We start from the raw sequence: 15,775 nt of genomic DNA, 5'->3' as shown, positions 1-15,775 counted from the left end.
CAGATCGGCATGGTGCTAGTTTCAACCCCATCGGCTTGTACCAATTTCCTATTTTTTTCCAGCGTTGTTTTGGCAATGCTGTGACATACTGCCACCACTAGAGACCATAAATCCTCCCTCCACGCCTGACTCTGCAACCCCCAACAGCCTCCCACAATCTCAAACATGGGCAATTGCCTCTCGGTCTTCGCTGCGAACTGTGTCCACTGCGGCTGTAGCACCATCAACTGCTTTTGTAACAGCTGTCCCAGCACAAAGCCCCCGACGCGCCAGTGCAACGGCCGCGCGACCGGCGGATCCAATCGCGGTGGCGAGTGCTGAGAGTCGTGTCGTTATGCTGATACCAGGAACCTGTTCCGCTATCCGCATGCACAATGGTGTCTGGTACTGCATCTACTGTGAGAAGACGTACTAGTAGCAAAAGGTGTATTGTAGCTTCGTTGCTCGTATGATTTGATGTGTCGGAATTGGAGGATGGAGTGTGGTTGATGCCCCGTAGGTCCGACTACGATGGGCATGGAGCCTCTCGGTCGTGCAAACTTTGCTCGTATCACCTCGGAGCATTAACTGCCACTTCTTCTCGGTTCACTGCTTCTCTAAAAGCGATGTCCAATTCCCTCTTGATGTTGTGAGCGCTTATTGGCGAGTAATTTCTCGCGCCACAACTTCGTCATTCAAACTTCCTCCTTAGAATTCAAGGTGTCAGAAACCACCACATAGCTGATTCACCACATAGCTGATTCCCCGGTAATGATCCGTGTGTGCAATGTAAACCCTCAATTGCCGTCAGTATCCCAAATCCACTCCTGCCGCAACATAAATGCGCTCATATCATTCTCTTCACCCCCACAAAGCTACCATGGGTTGCTGCATCAGTTCCCCCATCCACGATAACTCGGCAGAGAGCTCCCCACTCATTTCTGGCCACAACTTGCTACGACTCACGAACGACGGCAGCCGCAATCTGTAAGCTGCTCTCTTGCCCACTGAATCCAAATTCTACCTGCGTGTTGGGCGGCATGCGTGACCACGACCATCTCTGCCCGTACTGCCCCCAGAGCGGGGGCAGTCGCTTGAGCTGGCTTCGGCGGTAAACGGGGATTGTGTACGGCTCCATAGCACGGTGTCAGTAGGAAGATAAAGGGGTGGTGTCTGCAGACGGCTGGCGTCGGTGATGCGAGTTGTCTTGTCCGAAATCTGCCGCTGGAGTCATACAAGCATGATCGGCTGTGTTACGTGTGTGTGTTGAGTTCTGCAAGATGGAGTTTGTTAAACGCGACGAAGTGTGGGGCGGGGAAGTCTCATCTTCTTTTGGTGGAATTATGCCGGTTTCGTCGGATTTCACCACGCATTACCATCACACTATCCGCCACCGATCAACAGTCATGTCCCACCACAGCTAGCGAACCGTATATCTTCCCTCACTCCCGCCGCCCAGCCATCTTTTGGGACCACCTGCCATACTCGACACCCTCTCCTGCTTCACATCATGGGAAGCTGCCTCAGCCACCCGACCTTTGAGCCCGTCGGACTATGTCCGGGAGACAACAATGGAACCAACCGAAGCGGTAAGCATGGGTCTAGGGTCGCGCTAATGTAGAATTCTGTGTATATCAGACCACCGACTGGGGATATGTGTGCAAGTATTGCCGCCGCGTGTTTTGAGGATGGATGTATGAATGAGAGTTGCAGCGGACGAGTTGACGCATGAATATCATGTAACGCCTTGCGGTATGTGTGATGGGCTCGTTGAGCATGTTTTGGGAGGCGGGGGAATGTCGCGGATCAGGAGGACTGTCTCGGCGCGTCCCAGGGCGGCGTTGCGCACAACACTCGCTCATACATCTCGGAATAGGGCACTCAGTGATTGGCGTGAAGCGACCATCGATGGACCCTCTGCAATCGCCACACACATGCTCATCCCGCATTCTTCCCCGCCGTCGTGTTGTGCGTCACTTCTGCTCGTGCCACCAACCGCCTCATTTGAACTATTGCGGAGTTCGTCGCGGCTATTGCTATGCGCCCTTCCTCGACGCTGCGTCTCCCATCTCACTTAGTGGGGTGGGTTACATCGTGTCTGTCATCTTTCCTCTCTTCTTTTCTTCAACACAAAGAGTTCACCGGAATCTCGACACGCGTCGTCGCCCCGTACAAGCCAGATCAGTCGTCGACCCACTCATTCGCGCACGAGCACGCCCCACCGCAACGATGGGCAATTGCTTCAGTTCTCCCGACCCCGAGATGCATCCGTTGTGCACGGGCGGACAGAACGGAAGCAACGCTGGCGGTGAGTGCCCAGTCGCGATAGCTCATGCAGGATTTTGCACCATGGTGCCCGCACGCTTCAATAAGTGGCGCTGCAAGCACTGCAAGCGCGAGAAAGCCGGCTCGTGATATGGGAGAAGGAAGAGGAAGTGGCGAGAGAGAGTTCTGAAGGTCACGGTATGATGTAGTTGGAGTGAAATGGAGAGAGTCGCAAGCGTTCTCTGACCAAAGCACCCAAAGCGCTCGGAGGCAGTGAGATCAGTGGTCTGCATGATCGGCATGGACAGCTCCTCTTCTGCCCCACTGACTGAACGCGTACTTAAATTCCGCCCCACCACGAAGTCGTGGGACACCACAGATCGATGCATACGAGGTCCGAGGTTGTGACCGATGCAAGATTTACGGGGTGCATGCAAAGCAGCATATTCGAAGTTCTGGTCCCTAGCTGGAGAATCTTGGAAGGTACCCGCCTGTAACTGGTCTGCCGGCACTTAATCGTGCATGCTTGAATCGGTCATCGTGCCCTCGGTCCCGGAGCATTAACCTCGGCTGTGATCTTGACGGTCAAGTTCAAGTCCAGGTGCGTTCCTCCCAGCTCTTCGGACGTTGAGGCAGCGCGACGCAACCACCGGGAGGCACATGCGCTCTACTTTCCGACATAGGGCGTGTACCCCCCTGAATATGCCGTCAACAACTAGTGGTAACTGGGTTCAACATTGCGTAATATTCATTGTGCACAAGAGAACGCAGTCGCCAGCGATTCAGTCGATTCGAGCGGAGTGAGCGAAACAAAAGTTGCGCAATCTCTCTCGTGCATCCATTTGCGCGCTCTGTGGATCTTCAGCATCGTTGAAGTACGTACAGTATGTGGCACAAGCAGGGGACTCGAAAGCACGTGGTAATCAGCTTGATCAAACGAGTATGCAACGAGCACGTCCCTGTGGTTTCAACATCCCACTTGCCTTTCCCTGAGCTTATCAACTTTGTCTCCTCAAGTTTCACAAGTGGCACTCCCACACTCTGCCACTTGTCATAATCCTCATACCGCCAAGCGCCCACTCCTTCACAACACCCGCATCTGGCGCCCTTCGCTGCACTCCTCGCCTCCCATGTGCCGAACCAGACGCAACGGGGATCGACCACATCAAAGTTCACGCGCATTGATGTGCCTCGAGCCCCACGGCTGTGCCAGCATGCCCAGCCTGCCCAGTAGACCCAGCAGACTCAGATCGAACAGCTTTGATGCGTCGCTGCTTCGAAACTTTGATCCAACTTCACTTCCTCGCCGTAAATGCTTCAGCTGCCCGCCAGCCCACAGTGGCACGCCGCCCCGCCGTCGGGGTGGAAGACGCGCAAAGTGGTCCTGCTGTTCATCGCGTTGATCGCTATCGCGTCCCTCATCCTCCTCTCCCAGAACGACGTCACCACAGCCGTCAGCAACGTCTCGGTCACCACATCCTCCATCTTCAAGACTGACTCATGCAAAGGATGGGACCCACATGCCGCTGAAGAACTCGATCCACCGGAGTGCTTCCGCGCGCAGCAGTTTCGCCAGATTGCGCAATTCACCGCCACGCCTGAGTGAATAAGCCTGTCCGGCTGCGTTAACACCAGATATGCGGCGCTCAAAGACGTGGGCCAGCTGCGCGCTATTAACCGCATCACGAACTGCGCCCTCGGCGTCACTGCGTGCCCCGAGCGGCCCCTCATCGTGTCCGACTATGAGTTCATCTACAATCCGGAGCATAAGGCTGGCGTTGCGCACGGCGAGGAGGTCTGGGTGTCGTCGCTCGTGCGTTGCATGCCGCCATACGTGCGCTGATACCAGGTCGAAGGGATCCGGCAGATGGGTTACGAGATGCTCATCTTCAACAAAGACGAGAATAGGACATGGAACTACACCCGTCTGCTCGACAAGTCAATGTGAGTCCCACCCTCGCTGAAACCTCGGCTGACACCAGCCACATGTACTTCACGGACGCGAACCACGCCTTCCGCTGCTTTCACAACCCCCACTGCGTCCGTCCCGAGGACTACGTGCGTCCAGCAACACACGCCATCGAGGAGCCGCCGGCGGCACTGCGGGGCGTGCTGCCCGCATGGCGCATCTTTGGACTTAGCTTCGTGCGTGCATCACTTTGATACACTGACACGTAGTGGGGCGCAAGGCCAAACAAGTACAACGCCATCTTTCTTGATACCGCGAAGCACTGGGGCATTAACGGCGACGACGGGCACGAAGAGTGGTCGCACCATGTCTTGGGCACCAAGTGGCAGATTGTGTGCGTCGCGTTTCAGCCCACCACTGATTCCAGTCCCTTTGCGTATCCGGGCCACACGGATATACCCATGACAATCGAGCAGGCGTGTCTGCAGACGCCAGTGGTGCCCCTTCACGAGCGAGAGGACGGCATCCTGATCCTGGGGAAGCATGCTCGTAAGTCTCCTACTCTCCCGACTAGACTCAGCTAACGGCAGCGTACCTCCGTGGCGGGATCATCAAGGGCATCCATCCAGCATGGGACGACATTGTGCGCGCGATGAAGCGGGAGGGCGTCGATTTTTGGCTTACCGCCAAGCCTGATCCCAAGATGCCTTTCCCAGAGGGCATGGTGTCGCTCGGGTGGCAGGCGCCCGCCGAGTACCGCCGCAAAGCGGGAAGCGCGAAGGCTATGCTAGGCATTGGGATGCCAAGCATCTCGCCTAGCCCCTACGAGGCGCTGTGTGCCGGTGTGCCCGTCGTGCTGCCCAAGAACGGCAATCACTCTGCTAGCGGGTGGGAGATGTTTGAGCCGTGAGTTCGAGCTGGGGGGGGGCTGACGGCAGGACATGGTTCCAGCATGGCCCACTGCAGGCGCTTGGCACGCCGTACGTCTACTCATATGACGGCAGCGACCCACAAGATCTCGTCGAGCAGCTGACCAAGGCTGTCAACACGCCGTACGTCTACTCATATGACGGCAGCGACCCACAAGATCTCGTCGAGCAGCTGACCAAGGCTGTCAACACGCCGATCGAGCCATTGTGAGTCGCAATTATGCGAAGCTGACGAACAGTATCCCGCCCGACATGACCACAAAGGCAGTGTTCGCACGCGTCAAGGAGGTTATTGAACATGACTGGGAGGCCGAGTACCACGCTGTACGGGCGGCCAATGGCGGCCGCAACCCGGGTTACAAGCCGATTCAGTGGGAGAAATGCTGGGAACGAGGAGTGTGTGACCCGGCTGTGCTCAGCCACCGGCCTTGAGTTGAAGGAGAGAGTACGGCCATCCATCAGGCGTAGAGATCACTAGAGCTCGGAAGGAGAAGATGTAGGTTATTGACGATGAAGAAACGTCGGACACCTGGGCTGCTGGCGCATCCTTCACGCCTATCTTTTTCACTGCGATAATCATCCGTAATCCTATCCCAGGGAGGAGAGGACTGACAACACGGGCAATACTATACATTGATTTTACAGTGGGGAACTACTGCAGCTTGTTGAACGCCTCAACGGCGGCCTCCGCCGTGGCGGTTGCGCTAGCGGGGTTAGCACCCGTGACGAGCCTGCCGTCGGTCTGGGTAAACGAGTCCCAAGGCCCAGGCGGCGAGACGTAGTGGGCACCGAGGTCGGCCGCCGACGCCTCGATAGTTGGCCGGTTCCAGCTCTTGATGGTGTCGAGCACACCCTCCTCCTCCTCGCCCTTGGTCGTGAAGCCGGTGACCTTACGCCCCTTGATGATCGGCACGCCATGACCGTCGACGACACCAGTGAAGATCGCGCCACCATGGCACACGGCTGAGACGATGCCACCGTCCTCCCACAGCGCTGACGCAAAGCTCTGCAGTCCATTGGCCTCGGGGTAGTCGATAAGGCTCGCGTGGCCGGCGGACGCGAAGAAGATGCCGTAGTCGGCGGGGTTGAGGTCCGTAGGCTTGTGAAGGTTGTCGAGCTTGCGGCGGAACTCGGAGTTCTTGTCCTCGTACACCTTGCGCTCCTCGGGCTTGAGCCAGTCGTCGGTCATGCTCAGCCAGTCGGGGGAGTAGGAGCCCGTCTCGGAGGCGAGGTCAACCTCGAAACCCGCCTTCCGGAAGACCTCGAAGGGGTGCAGTGCCTCGGTGATGAAGAGACCTGTCTCCTTGCCATCGGGGTACAGCGGGGCGTGGGCGGATGTGACGGCGATGAGAGCGCGCTTCGGTGGAGCCATGATTATGATTGATGCGGAGAGATGGAGAAGCGATGTCTTGACTCTGCAGTGTCTTGATATATGATTCATCACTCCTGACGTCAGAAGAGGAGCAAGCGATGGGAACAGGTTAGTAGTCTAGGTTACCCTGTCGACGTCAGTGCTGAGAGCCGAGAACATTCCTAGTGCGGGGCGTAGTCGGCTCACAGAATCTCGTCAGCCAAAGTTTCGGGGGTACTTGTCAAGCGGCGCGTCGCAATCTGTGCGCCAGACAAGTCCCCGCCTGAATACCGCCCGCGGCACGCAATTGAGGTGGTCCACCGGAAATCAGATCGTAAATAGCGATCACATGATGCCCATATGCCTTTTGCAACTATTTCGCGACTTGGCTCCGGTAGTCAAAACGTCCCAACGGATCAGAGGCGATCTGAGGGCATACAACCATGCTCAGTTCGGCAGCCGCGTGGACGCCTGCCTACTACACCGGCGTTGCTGATAATGTCAGCAAGCTGCGAAAGTGACGTAAGCGAATACCCGTTTGTATGCGCCTTTTCCGTAGCTTGAACTGTAACGCCGACTGCGTGCCAGCCTTTCATGCCCACGGCGTGCCTCGGCACCCTGTATGTATCACGCCTTCCACCACGGGCGCCGAGCTGGCGGCGGCGACAGGCCGCAATGTCCCATCGCTGGCTCACGGTAAGAGGCCGAGGTTGCCGAGGGCCGCGATGTGCCGCCGCCGCCGGTGTTGCGCTTGGTGGGCATGTGACTGATTTCAGTTCGTCGCCGCGCATGCCGTGCACCGGAACAGAGACCCGTGCCGTGTTCGCTCTCGCGCTCGCGCGCTAACGCGGTATGCAGGGATCGGCAGTCCCGGCAGCGCTAGCGCAATGCTGATCATGAGCATCACGTGCAGCGTTGCGCCGGCGAATCATGGTATCGTCGGCATTCGGGTGGGCGAGTAATGACTCCATGGCTATGTGGCCGTGGACATGGACCATGCGGGCCACTGACAGCTGCAGCTACAAGATGCAGATATATCAAGGACAGGTCCGCCTCGTTCCCACCACCTGTGACCATGCCTACCAACATCAAGTATCTGGACGAGTACGAGGACAAGCACAACTACCGCGCGATCCAGGTGCCCGACACCAAGACGCTTGAGTTTGAGCCACTGAAGCAGGCGCCCAGCGATGATGCGTATTGCAGGGTGCACCTGGTCAAGAACTCAGACCTGACGATGGGTCTGAGCCTCTTCTTGCGCACGAGCGACACGGACGCCCAGATCACGCTACCCGTGTACACGTTTGTGCTGGAGGTGAGTAACTGGTATGACATTGCTGACAGAAGCATGTAGGGAACGGGCGGCGCGTCGCATTCGACCTCGGCCTCAAGCCCAAGCTTGAGGATTTCTCGCCGTTCACCCAGAATATTATTAAGGACGTCCCTATCACGTGGCCGCGCGCGACGATGCCCGAGATCTTCGCAGACCATGGCGTAGACGCCAAGACGATTGAGGCCGTCATCCTCAGCCATGTGCACTTCGACCACATCGGCGACATTAGCCAGTTCCCAACCTCGACCAAGCTCATCGTGGGGCCGAACACGGGCAAGGCCGCACTTCCTGGCTACCCGAGCTACGCAGACTCGTCTGTGTTGGACTCGGATCTGCCGTTTGGCGGCGAGCGCGAGGTCGAAGAACTGAGCGACAAGTCGCCGTGGGTCCGCTGCGGCGCTTTCCCAGAGGCCATTGACTACTTTGGCGACGGCTCACTCTACATCCTCAACGCATACGGTCACATGGTGGGCCACATCGCCGCTCTTGTGCGGACGTCAACTAAGCCCGACACGTACATGCTGCTCGCCGGCGACTCGGCGCACGTTCGTGGCCTGTACTCGTGCTGTGGGGGGTGTGCGCACCCGTCCTTCCGCGCGGGGCTGTACCCCGCCGCCAACGGCCTCTCGCCGCAGGAACAGAAGCGCGGCGGCCTCCTTGCTATCCACTACGACCTCCCGGCAGCATACCTCAACATGGCCCGCATGGGGCGCATGGAAGAGGAAGACAATGTGTGTGTCATCCTCGCTCACGACCTCGAGTGGAAGAAGATCATCGACCGCGAGCAAGGCGGCGAGGACTGGGAGTGGGTTGAGGTGGGTGACTGGAAGAAGAAGGACAGGAAGACTACAGTCAAGAAGGAGCTGGTCTACAAGCCACAAGAGGTAAAGGATGCCGATGGGATTTGAACGGGGACGAGAGTCAGAAGAAATGCACGCTTGTTCATCTACTTTCCCCGAAGAGAGGATAGCTACGAAGAGTGGGAGATTGCCAGACGCTCTTCCAACTCGCTAGGACCCTCAAACATCTTTCGTGCGTCAATGAACCAAGTCGCGGCGCACATGATCCACACGATGCCGACTACGAGCACAACCCAGTTCATCTTGCTTCCCGTCGGCACCGGGATGGCTGGCGGGAACATGAAAGTGATTGACGTGACAAAGAGGAAGATGAGCGCACCAAGGGCGATGGGACCTGCTGTAAGCACGGCTCCGGAAAGCACTCACGGCGAAGCTTGCCCAAGGACCAGCGTGCACTGTGGTTGTACCCCTCGAGCGCAGGCTGTCCCCGGATGAAAATTAACAGGACTGCCGTTAGTTGCCGACCTTGTTTGGCACGCACTGGGAACAAAGTACGAAATTTGGAGAAGCACAACCGAAGATGACAAGATGGCGTTGCTCGCGATGGACGAGCCAAGGTCTGGATTAGCGCGGTCGTATGCCGACGTACTAATTAGACCAAACACAACGACCCAGAACGTGCAGAAGCAGATGCTCTGCACAGGCACTTTCAGGTGCGGGTGCACAGGTGCGAGGAAGCGGGAGAGGTGCCCCATGCCACGGTCACGCGCGATAGCGAGCAGCATACGGCTCGAGATCGTAATGAGCACCTGCTGCACGAACACAAACGCCATGAGGTTGAACATGATGAGGCACGTGGCGCCCACCTTGCTCCGCGTCGCCTGGTAGTAGATCATGAGGAGGGGGCCAGTCGCCGTCGCCTCGAGGACCTCGGTAAAACTGCTGAGGCAGAACAGGAGCACGACCATGAATACCCAGCTAGTGGCGGCTCCCATGAGGACGGCGCTGACCATGACGCGTGGTGCGTTAATTGCGGGCTTGGGCATTTCTTCGATCATGTGCGTTGCCGCGTCGAATCCCGTCAGCCCGAAGACAGACTGCAGGAGGCCGAGGATGAACGCCATGCCGTCCGGCCAGCCCGTCTCGTTCGTCCACTGCGCGAACACTTCTCCTGGCGGCTGGTACCTGCCCCGCGCGCAGGCCAGGCATACGACTACGACTGTGACGATGCCGCACATGCTCCACAGGCCGGCGAGGCGGTCGATGTGCGGGAGCGCGCGCACGCTGAACACGTTGAGGAAGAAGGCCTGCGCCACGATCCCGACATACAGCAGAAACTGGTGCCACGGCTGGGCCACGTATGTCGGATGCCACAGCGTGATGATGCCCGTGATGAGGGAGGCTCCAAGGCTCGCAGCCGTGGCGGAGAGCGCAATCCAGCCGGCCGTCGCCATCCACCCTGTGAAGAACGACAGCCCGACCTTGTATCGCCGCGGCGCGAGAATGTCTACTGTTAGCTTGCTCGCCAGCTCACTCACAAGCCCAGTCGTACTGGCCTCCACTCATGGGGAAGGCGTGACAGATCTCGGCCAGCGACAGGACCATTAGCAGCGTGCCAACTGCGGAGGTCAGGAGGCCCCAGATCATCGAGATGCTTCCTCCGGATGGCAGGACGAGGCCCAGCCTAGAATGAGCGTGGCGCGCATTGGATAACCCACGACCCGGACATTGCCGTCCAGCTGTTCAGCAAGGTGAACGCCAGACCCAGACTCGAGAGGAACGAGAAGTTGCGCTCAAGCGCCACTTCCTCAACTACAGGCAGAACCTCATGCCGTGAGAGGTCTTTATCGACCAGCCCTGACTCGGGAGCGAAATGTCGTTCTGTGTGCGAAATGGATGTCTTCTCCATGGCGCGTGTCGGTGCCCCTCAGAGGGGATGCGGCTCGACTTAAGTACCGCAGGCATAGAAGGTGCAGTTGCAAATGGACTTCCCCTACGGACATGCACTTGAGCTGTTGCGACGAGATATGACGATGCCGTCGAGTGACACGGGATACGAGTTCACTATTTCTGGCACAAACCAGCGGCCCCGTCTTGCCTTCCGTTGGGTTCGTACTAATTTCAAACTATCTGATCTGACCTTTTGACGTCGAAATCTGACCTTTTTAGCCAAAATGTGACCTGTGGGGCATGTGGGGATCTGTGCCCACATGCTCCTTATCTTGAGCCTAACCTGGCGCAGCGCGGAATGATATTGACTTAATGCAACAGCCTCGCTTGCTTGCCCGGAACCAAGATGAGATGCAAATAACTAATACTCTAACAAAATCGCGCTGCTCACAGCTTCGCCTTGCTCTTCTCCGCCTCGAGCTCCTTCTGCGCCTGCACACGGAGGTCCTTGCGGAGGATCTTGCCGGAGGGCGACTTGGGGATGGCGTCGAGAATCACGACGCCCCCACGGAGACGCTTGTGCTGCGCGACACGCTCGCGCACCCACTCGGCGACCTCCTTCTGCAGGCGCACCTTATCCTTCTCATTCTTGATGACCCCAGGCTTGGCGACGACGTACGCACGCGGCAGCTCGGTCGCCTGCGACTCGTCGTACACGCCCACCACACCCGCGTCCATGAGCTGGGGGTGCGTGAGGAGCAGTGCCTCTAGCTCGGCCGGCGGCACCTGGAAGCCCTTGTACTTGATGAGCTCCTTGACACGGTCGACGATCCAGTACCACCCCTCGTCGTCGCGCACGCCAACGTCGCCCGTCTTGAACCACTTGCCCTCCATCGTCTTGGCGGTCGCCTCCGGGTTATTGTGGTAGCCCTTCATAACGGAAGGGCCTGCGACCCACAGCTCGCCACGCTCACCCTCAGGCACGTCCTTGCCGTCGTCGCCCACCAGACGCAGCTCGTACGAGGGGATGAGACGCCCGACGGAACCCTTGCGGTTGTTGCCGTTCTTGTCCGGCAGCGCCGCGTCCTCGGACTTGCAGTATGTGATGGTAGGCGACGTCTCAGTGAGGCCCCATCCCTGCGCGATCCTGCAGTGGGGGAACTTGGTCTCGAACGCCATGGCGAGCTCGGCGGACAGCGGCGCGGCGCCAGACTGCACTGTCTTGAGCGACGTAAGGTCGTACTTGGCCGTGTTCTGCGAGTGCACAAGTACGAGGAGGATCGGTGGGACGGCAATGCCGTATGTGATCTTGTACTGGGGATCAGCGGCAGCTCCGAATTAGGCTCACCTTCTGGATGCCCTCAAGAACGGCAATCTCGTCAAAGCGGGGGAAGACAACGACGGGTGTGCCCGTCGTGAGGGGCTGGTGGATGAGGGCCATGAGGCCAAAGATGTGGCTGAACGGCAACACACCCAGGATGGCGTCTCTGCCCGGGCGGAGGTCCGGGTAGCAAGGCGTGACACACTGGATCTGGCTGGTCATGTTGTAGTGCGAGCTCATGACACCCTTGGGCAGGCCGGTGGTGCCGGAAGAGTAGCACAGCCAGGCTGTGGCGTCGGCCTCGGCACCGTCAAACTGTTCTGGGCGGCGGGGGCAGTCCATGATCTCATAGATGGAGCGGAAGTTGCCCGTGCCGCTAAGAAGAATGATGTGCTCGTCCTTGAGGCCGTTCTTGAAGAGCGGGCGTGCCTTCTCGAGAACAGGAAGAAGCATGGGAGCGATCAGGATGGCCTTGCTGCCCGAATCGTTGAACTGGTGTGCGAGCTCCTGCGGCCCATACGCGACGTTGGCTGGCGACACAGTCACGCCAGCCGCCTGCATACCCCAGGCGGCGATGATCCAGTCAAGACTGTTGGGGCCGAGAAGTAGCGCCGTGTCGCCGCGCACAATGTCACGCTTCTTGAAACCACAGGCCAGACGTTTGGCGCTCTCCTCGAGCTCACCGCGCTTCAGCTGTCGTCCGGTCATGCCACAGATGTACGAGACGTGGTTGGGGTTGCGCGCCTCCCGCGGGATGGGGCTATCGCCTGCCTCCTGCGGAAAGAGATAGCGGAACACGTCAATGCGTGGCAGCTCAGGGAGAGCGACATCCGAGGTGTAAATGGTCATGTCGAGAGAGCGAGAGTGTGGAAAGGGAGCGTAGATGTGGGAGAGTGGGGGAGTCTCGTGAGCCCAGCTTGGGTAAGAGTGGGGGGATAGAGGTAGTCGATGCAGAAGCTGAAGATGCCTGCGTTTAGTAGTAGTATCGAGACAGAAAAGTCGGTAAGAATCAGAGGAGCGGATGGATGTAGCTGAGACGCGGTCCCGCACCGGCAAGAATGCGTGGGGATGTAACCGAAGCAAGCCTGTGCCTATTGGCTGTGGGGAATGCCGGTCACTTTGAGATTACCGATCGATCATGTCAGAGGTGGCCGATCGACCATTTCCTGGCAGTTGCGCTGAATAATCCACATTCTAAAGACGGCTGCTGGAGTCGATGTGAATTGGACTCGGGCCAAGAGAGATGGCGTGTTATTCAGGAAATATGGCAGTTTCCATGCTGCTTCTATGTGCACCGTGTCACATTCAATTCCATCATTGGGCCTGCTGGCCGTATTGCGCTACGAGCAAAGGAGACACCGTTTCCACCAGCTTCTTCGCTTTGGCCTTCGTTTCCTCTTCAGTCTCTCCAGTCTCCAGCTCTCCTATCTCAACACCGACAACCTCAGCCACCTGCGCGATGGCAGCGATGGCCGCGCCGAGCTGCTCCAGGCTGAGCCCATCGGGAACCTTGTAGTCTGTAGGCATTTGACCAGGGCTGAGCACGTCACAGTCGAGGTGGACGTAGACCTTGTGGCCCGCCACGGCCTTTTTGAGGTCCTCGACGAGGTTGGCTCCGGGCGCAATGAGGCGGATGCGCTCGCCGTCGATCACTGGAGTCTCTGTTGCATCGATATCCCGCGCTCCGACGAGGACCGCAGACTTGAGGCCGGCACCGAGACCCGAGTCCCACATTCCAAGTGGGCCGCTAAGCGCCATACCGCCGAGATAGGCGGTTTCACTGTTTTCCGGCGTGTTTAGGTCGGCGTGCGCGTCGAACCAGACTGCTAGCACATCGGGGTGGTAACGCGCGATGACAGGGAGCGTGGCGATGGCAGGCGCGCAGCGCGAGCACGCCGTCACTGGGTACCGCTTTGCGTCAAGCGCACGGTCCAGGGCAGTGGCGAGCTCCTTGAAGGCCGGAAGAGCGAAGGCCAGCTCGGCGTCCCACCCCGAGGGATCGCTGGGAGATGGCGAGCCGACAGTAGTCGGCGCGACACCGAGATGGGCGGCGAGCGCGGCGGCGAGGTACGGCGTTGCCGCCATCGCGCGGTCGTTGTGGTCGCCCGCGCGGGCGGCGTAGTGAATCAAAGCGGTGGACGAGGGCATGTTTGGCATGATGGATACGGATGAGTGACTCTGAGCTTAAGAGGCATGACGGTGATCGAGTCAGAAATCAGCAATATAATTGAGTCAAGCTTGTGGTATGCAGCAACCGACCGGATCCAGATACCCCAACGCGTTTCAGCACATCCGACGGATTCACTCATACGCACTCCCCGCTCCAGCCACGCCGTCACAGCAACACACGATGAATGCAATCTACGGCAGCGGGTGTCCCTCGATGCCCAGCTTCTTCAGCCCCTCCACGCGCGCCGGCAGCTTCTTTAGGAAATCCTCGTAGCTGTCGCGCTTCTCTCCGTGATACGCGACGTCCGCCAGCGCAATGAGGCGCGGGAAAGCCATATACCATAGATGTTCCGGGGTCGGGATGTACTCGGACCACAGCTGCGCCTGGGTGCCGAGCACGAGATCACGACGCTCCTCAGGGACGCCCTTGAACGGGTCGAAGGCGTAGACCTGCTCGAGCGTCGCGCCGGGTCCGATCGCTAGCGGCTCGTCCTTCTCTGGGCCCTGCGCGTAGTCAAAGTACAGCAGGCTGGGAGCCTGGACCACGGGGATGCCCGCTTTGGTGGCTCGCTCCGCGGCGTGCGTCCAGTCGCGCCAAGCCATGACGACGACACCGTCCGGCGCGCCGCCGTCGAGGATCTCGTCCCAGCCCAACAGCTTGCGCCCCTTGGACGCCAGGAAGGCGGCCATCTCGCCCGTGAACCACGCCTGCAGCTTATGGTAGCTATCGAGGTGGTCGGGGTCGAGATCCATCTGCTCCACCTGCTTGCGGGCGGTATCGGCCGCTGCCCACTCGGCCTTGGGGCACTCGTCGCCGCCGATGTGGATGTATGGCGAGTCGAATACGTCGCAGATCTCGCCGAGGATGTCTTTGGCGAACTGGATACCGGGCTCATCCACGCGCAGCACCTCGGGAAAGATGCCCCAGCTGCAAGCGACTTCCTGCTGCACACCGTTGTACCCGAGCTCAGGATATGCGGCGCGAGCGGCACGCATGTGGCCTGGCATATCGATCTCGGGGACGACCGTGATACCCTTGCTCTTGGCGAAGGCGACGAGCTCGCGCAGCTCGTTCTGCGAGTAGAATCCGCTGTGCACCTTGTCATCGTACTGGTTCAGGTAGTTCTCTGGGTGCAGGTCGTGGTTGCTGTAGTTTGCCGGGCGGCCCACGACGGTCTTGGGGCGCGTAGAGGCGTGCGTCGTAAGCTTGGGCCACTTGAGCGACTCGAAGCGCCACCCTTGGTCGTCGCTGAGGTGCAGATGCAGTACGTTCATTTTGAGCAGGGCGAGCGCTTCGACCATGCGCCGAACCTCGGACATCGACAGGAAGTGACGACATACGTCGAGCATCACGCCGCGATATGGCAGGGCTCCGCTGTCGGGAGGAAGGAGGCAGGCGGACATGGGGAAATGATGAGTGGGAACGCTGTAAGATGTGGGAGGAGTGGATGGGTTTGTGGGTGATGATATATAGCCTCGGGGACCACCTCGATGACACGGGGGGACGCGCGGCGAGGTCGCCGAGACATTCCAGGACATATGTCTTGATAGCAATTGGAGATAGATATCGAATGAATCTCACGCACGCGCTGCAACCAGGACGACAATGTGGGCGCTCTCAGTATTATGCTTTGCCTTGATGCATGATGTAGCATCCTCATCGTGGCACCGGCGATGAGATGGCGGTGAGCGGAATGAGCTGCAACAGCCTCTTCCCCACGGGGTACGAGACAGATGACTAGATCTGGCTTGTTCCCCTCAATCGCCACCCAACTCGAACTCGCCCCCGACTCAACTCTGCTCCAACATTCTCTCTCGACTCGCTTGCT

General features: G+C 58.8%; 7 protein-coding genes across 7 annotated transcripts; 2 read left to right on the top strand and 5 right to left on the bottom strand.

Moving 5' to 3' along the window:
• Positions 1-3,556: 3,556 nt before the first annotated feature.
• Positions 3,557-5,514, top strand: COLE_01739 (uncharacterized protein; the record flags this gene model as incomplete). Its single annotated transcript, XM_018425598.1, has 9 exons — positions 3,557-3,846; positions 3,880-4,057; positions 4,094-4,188; positions 4,227-4,389; positions 4,423-4,547; positions 4,581-4,702; positions 4,744-5,059; positions 5,092-5,289; positions 5,322-5,514. The coding sequence occupies 9 exons, from the start codon at positions 3,557-3,559 to the stop codon at positions 5,512-5,514; spliced, it is 1,680 nt and encodes a 559-aa protein (XP_018275637.1).
• A 220-nt stretch (positions 5,515-5,734) lies between these two features.
• On the bottom strand, positions 5,735-6,454 carry COLE_01738 (uncharacterized protein; the record flags this gene model as incomplete). Its single annotated transcript, XM_018424404.2, has 1 exon — positions 5,735-6,454. One exon carries the CDS (start codon positions 6,452-6,454, stop codon positions 5,735-5,737), a length of 720 nt encoding a protein of 239 aa, XP_018275636.1.
• Positions 6,455-7,508: 1,054 nt separating this feature from the next.
• COLE_01737 (uncharacterized protein) lies at positions 7,509-8,674 on the top strand (the record flags this gene model as incomplete). The annotated part of the gene is made up of 2 exons (XM_018420543.1): positions 7,509-7,748; positions 7,781-8,674. 2 exons carry the CDS (start codon positions 7,509-7,511, stop codon positions 8,672-8,674), a joined length of 1,134 nt encoding a protein of 377 aa, XP_018275635.1.
• A 62-nt stretch (positions 8,675-8,736) lies between these two features.
• On the bottom strand, positions 8,737-10,475 carry COLE_01736 (uncharacterized protein; the record flags this gene model as incomplete). The annotated part of the gene is made up of 7 exons (XM_018425851.1): positions 8,737-8,960; positions 8,993-9,073; positions 9,108-9,185; positions 9,216-10,073; positions 10,105-10,250; positions 10,285-10,358; positions 10,419-10,475. The coding sequence occupies 7 exons, from the start codon at positions 10,473-10,475 to the stop codon at positions 8,737-8,739; spliced, it is 1,518 nt and encodes a 505-aa protein (XP_018275634.1).
• A 428-nt stretch (positions 10,476-10,903) lies between these two features.
• On the bottom strand, positions 10,904-12,119 carry COLE_01735 (uncharacterized protein; the record flags this gene model as incomplete). Its single annotated transcript, XM_018421007.2, has 2 exons — positions 10,904-11,770; positions 11,805-12,119. 2 exons carry the CDS (start codon positions 12,117-12,119, stop codon positions 10,904-10,906), a joined length of 1,182 nt encoding a protein of 393 aa, XP_018275633.2.
• Positions 12,120-13,091: 972 nt separating this feature from the next.
• COLE_01734 (uncharacterized protein) lies at positions 13,092-13,934 on the bottom strand (the record flags this gene model as incomplete). The annotated part of the gene is made up of 1 exon (XM_018425597.1): positions 13,092-13,934. One exon carries the CDS (start codon positions 13,932-13,934, stop codon positions 13,092-13,094), a length of 843 nt encoding a protein of 280 aa, XP_018275632.1.
• Positions 13,935-14,138: 204 nt separating this feature from the next.
• On the bottom strand, positions 14,139-15,350 carry COLE_01733 (uncharacterized protein; the record flags this gene model as incomplete). The annotated part of the gene is made up of 1 exon (XM_018425596.1): positions 14,139-15,350. One exon carries the CDS (start codon positions 15,348-15,350, stop codon positions 14,139-14,141), a length of 1,212 nt encoding a protein of 403 aa, XP_018275631.1.
• Positions 15,351-15,775: the final 425 nt, after the last annotated feature.

Source organism: Cutaneotrichosporon oleaginosum (assembly GCF_008065305.1).
Source record: "Cutaneotrichosporon oleaginosum strain ATCC 20508 chromosome Unknown ATCC20508_contig02, whole genome shotgun sequence".
NCBI classification, from domain to species: domain Eukaryota; kingdom Fungi; phylum Basidiomycota; class Tremellomycetes; order Trichosporonales; family Trichosporonaceae; genus Cutaneotrichosporon; species Cutaneotrichosporon oleaginosum.
This window is presented reverse-complemented; position numbering and strand designations above follow the sequence as displayed.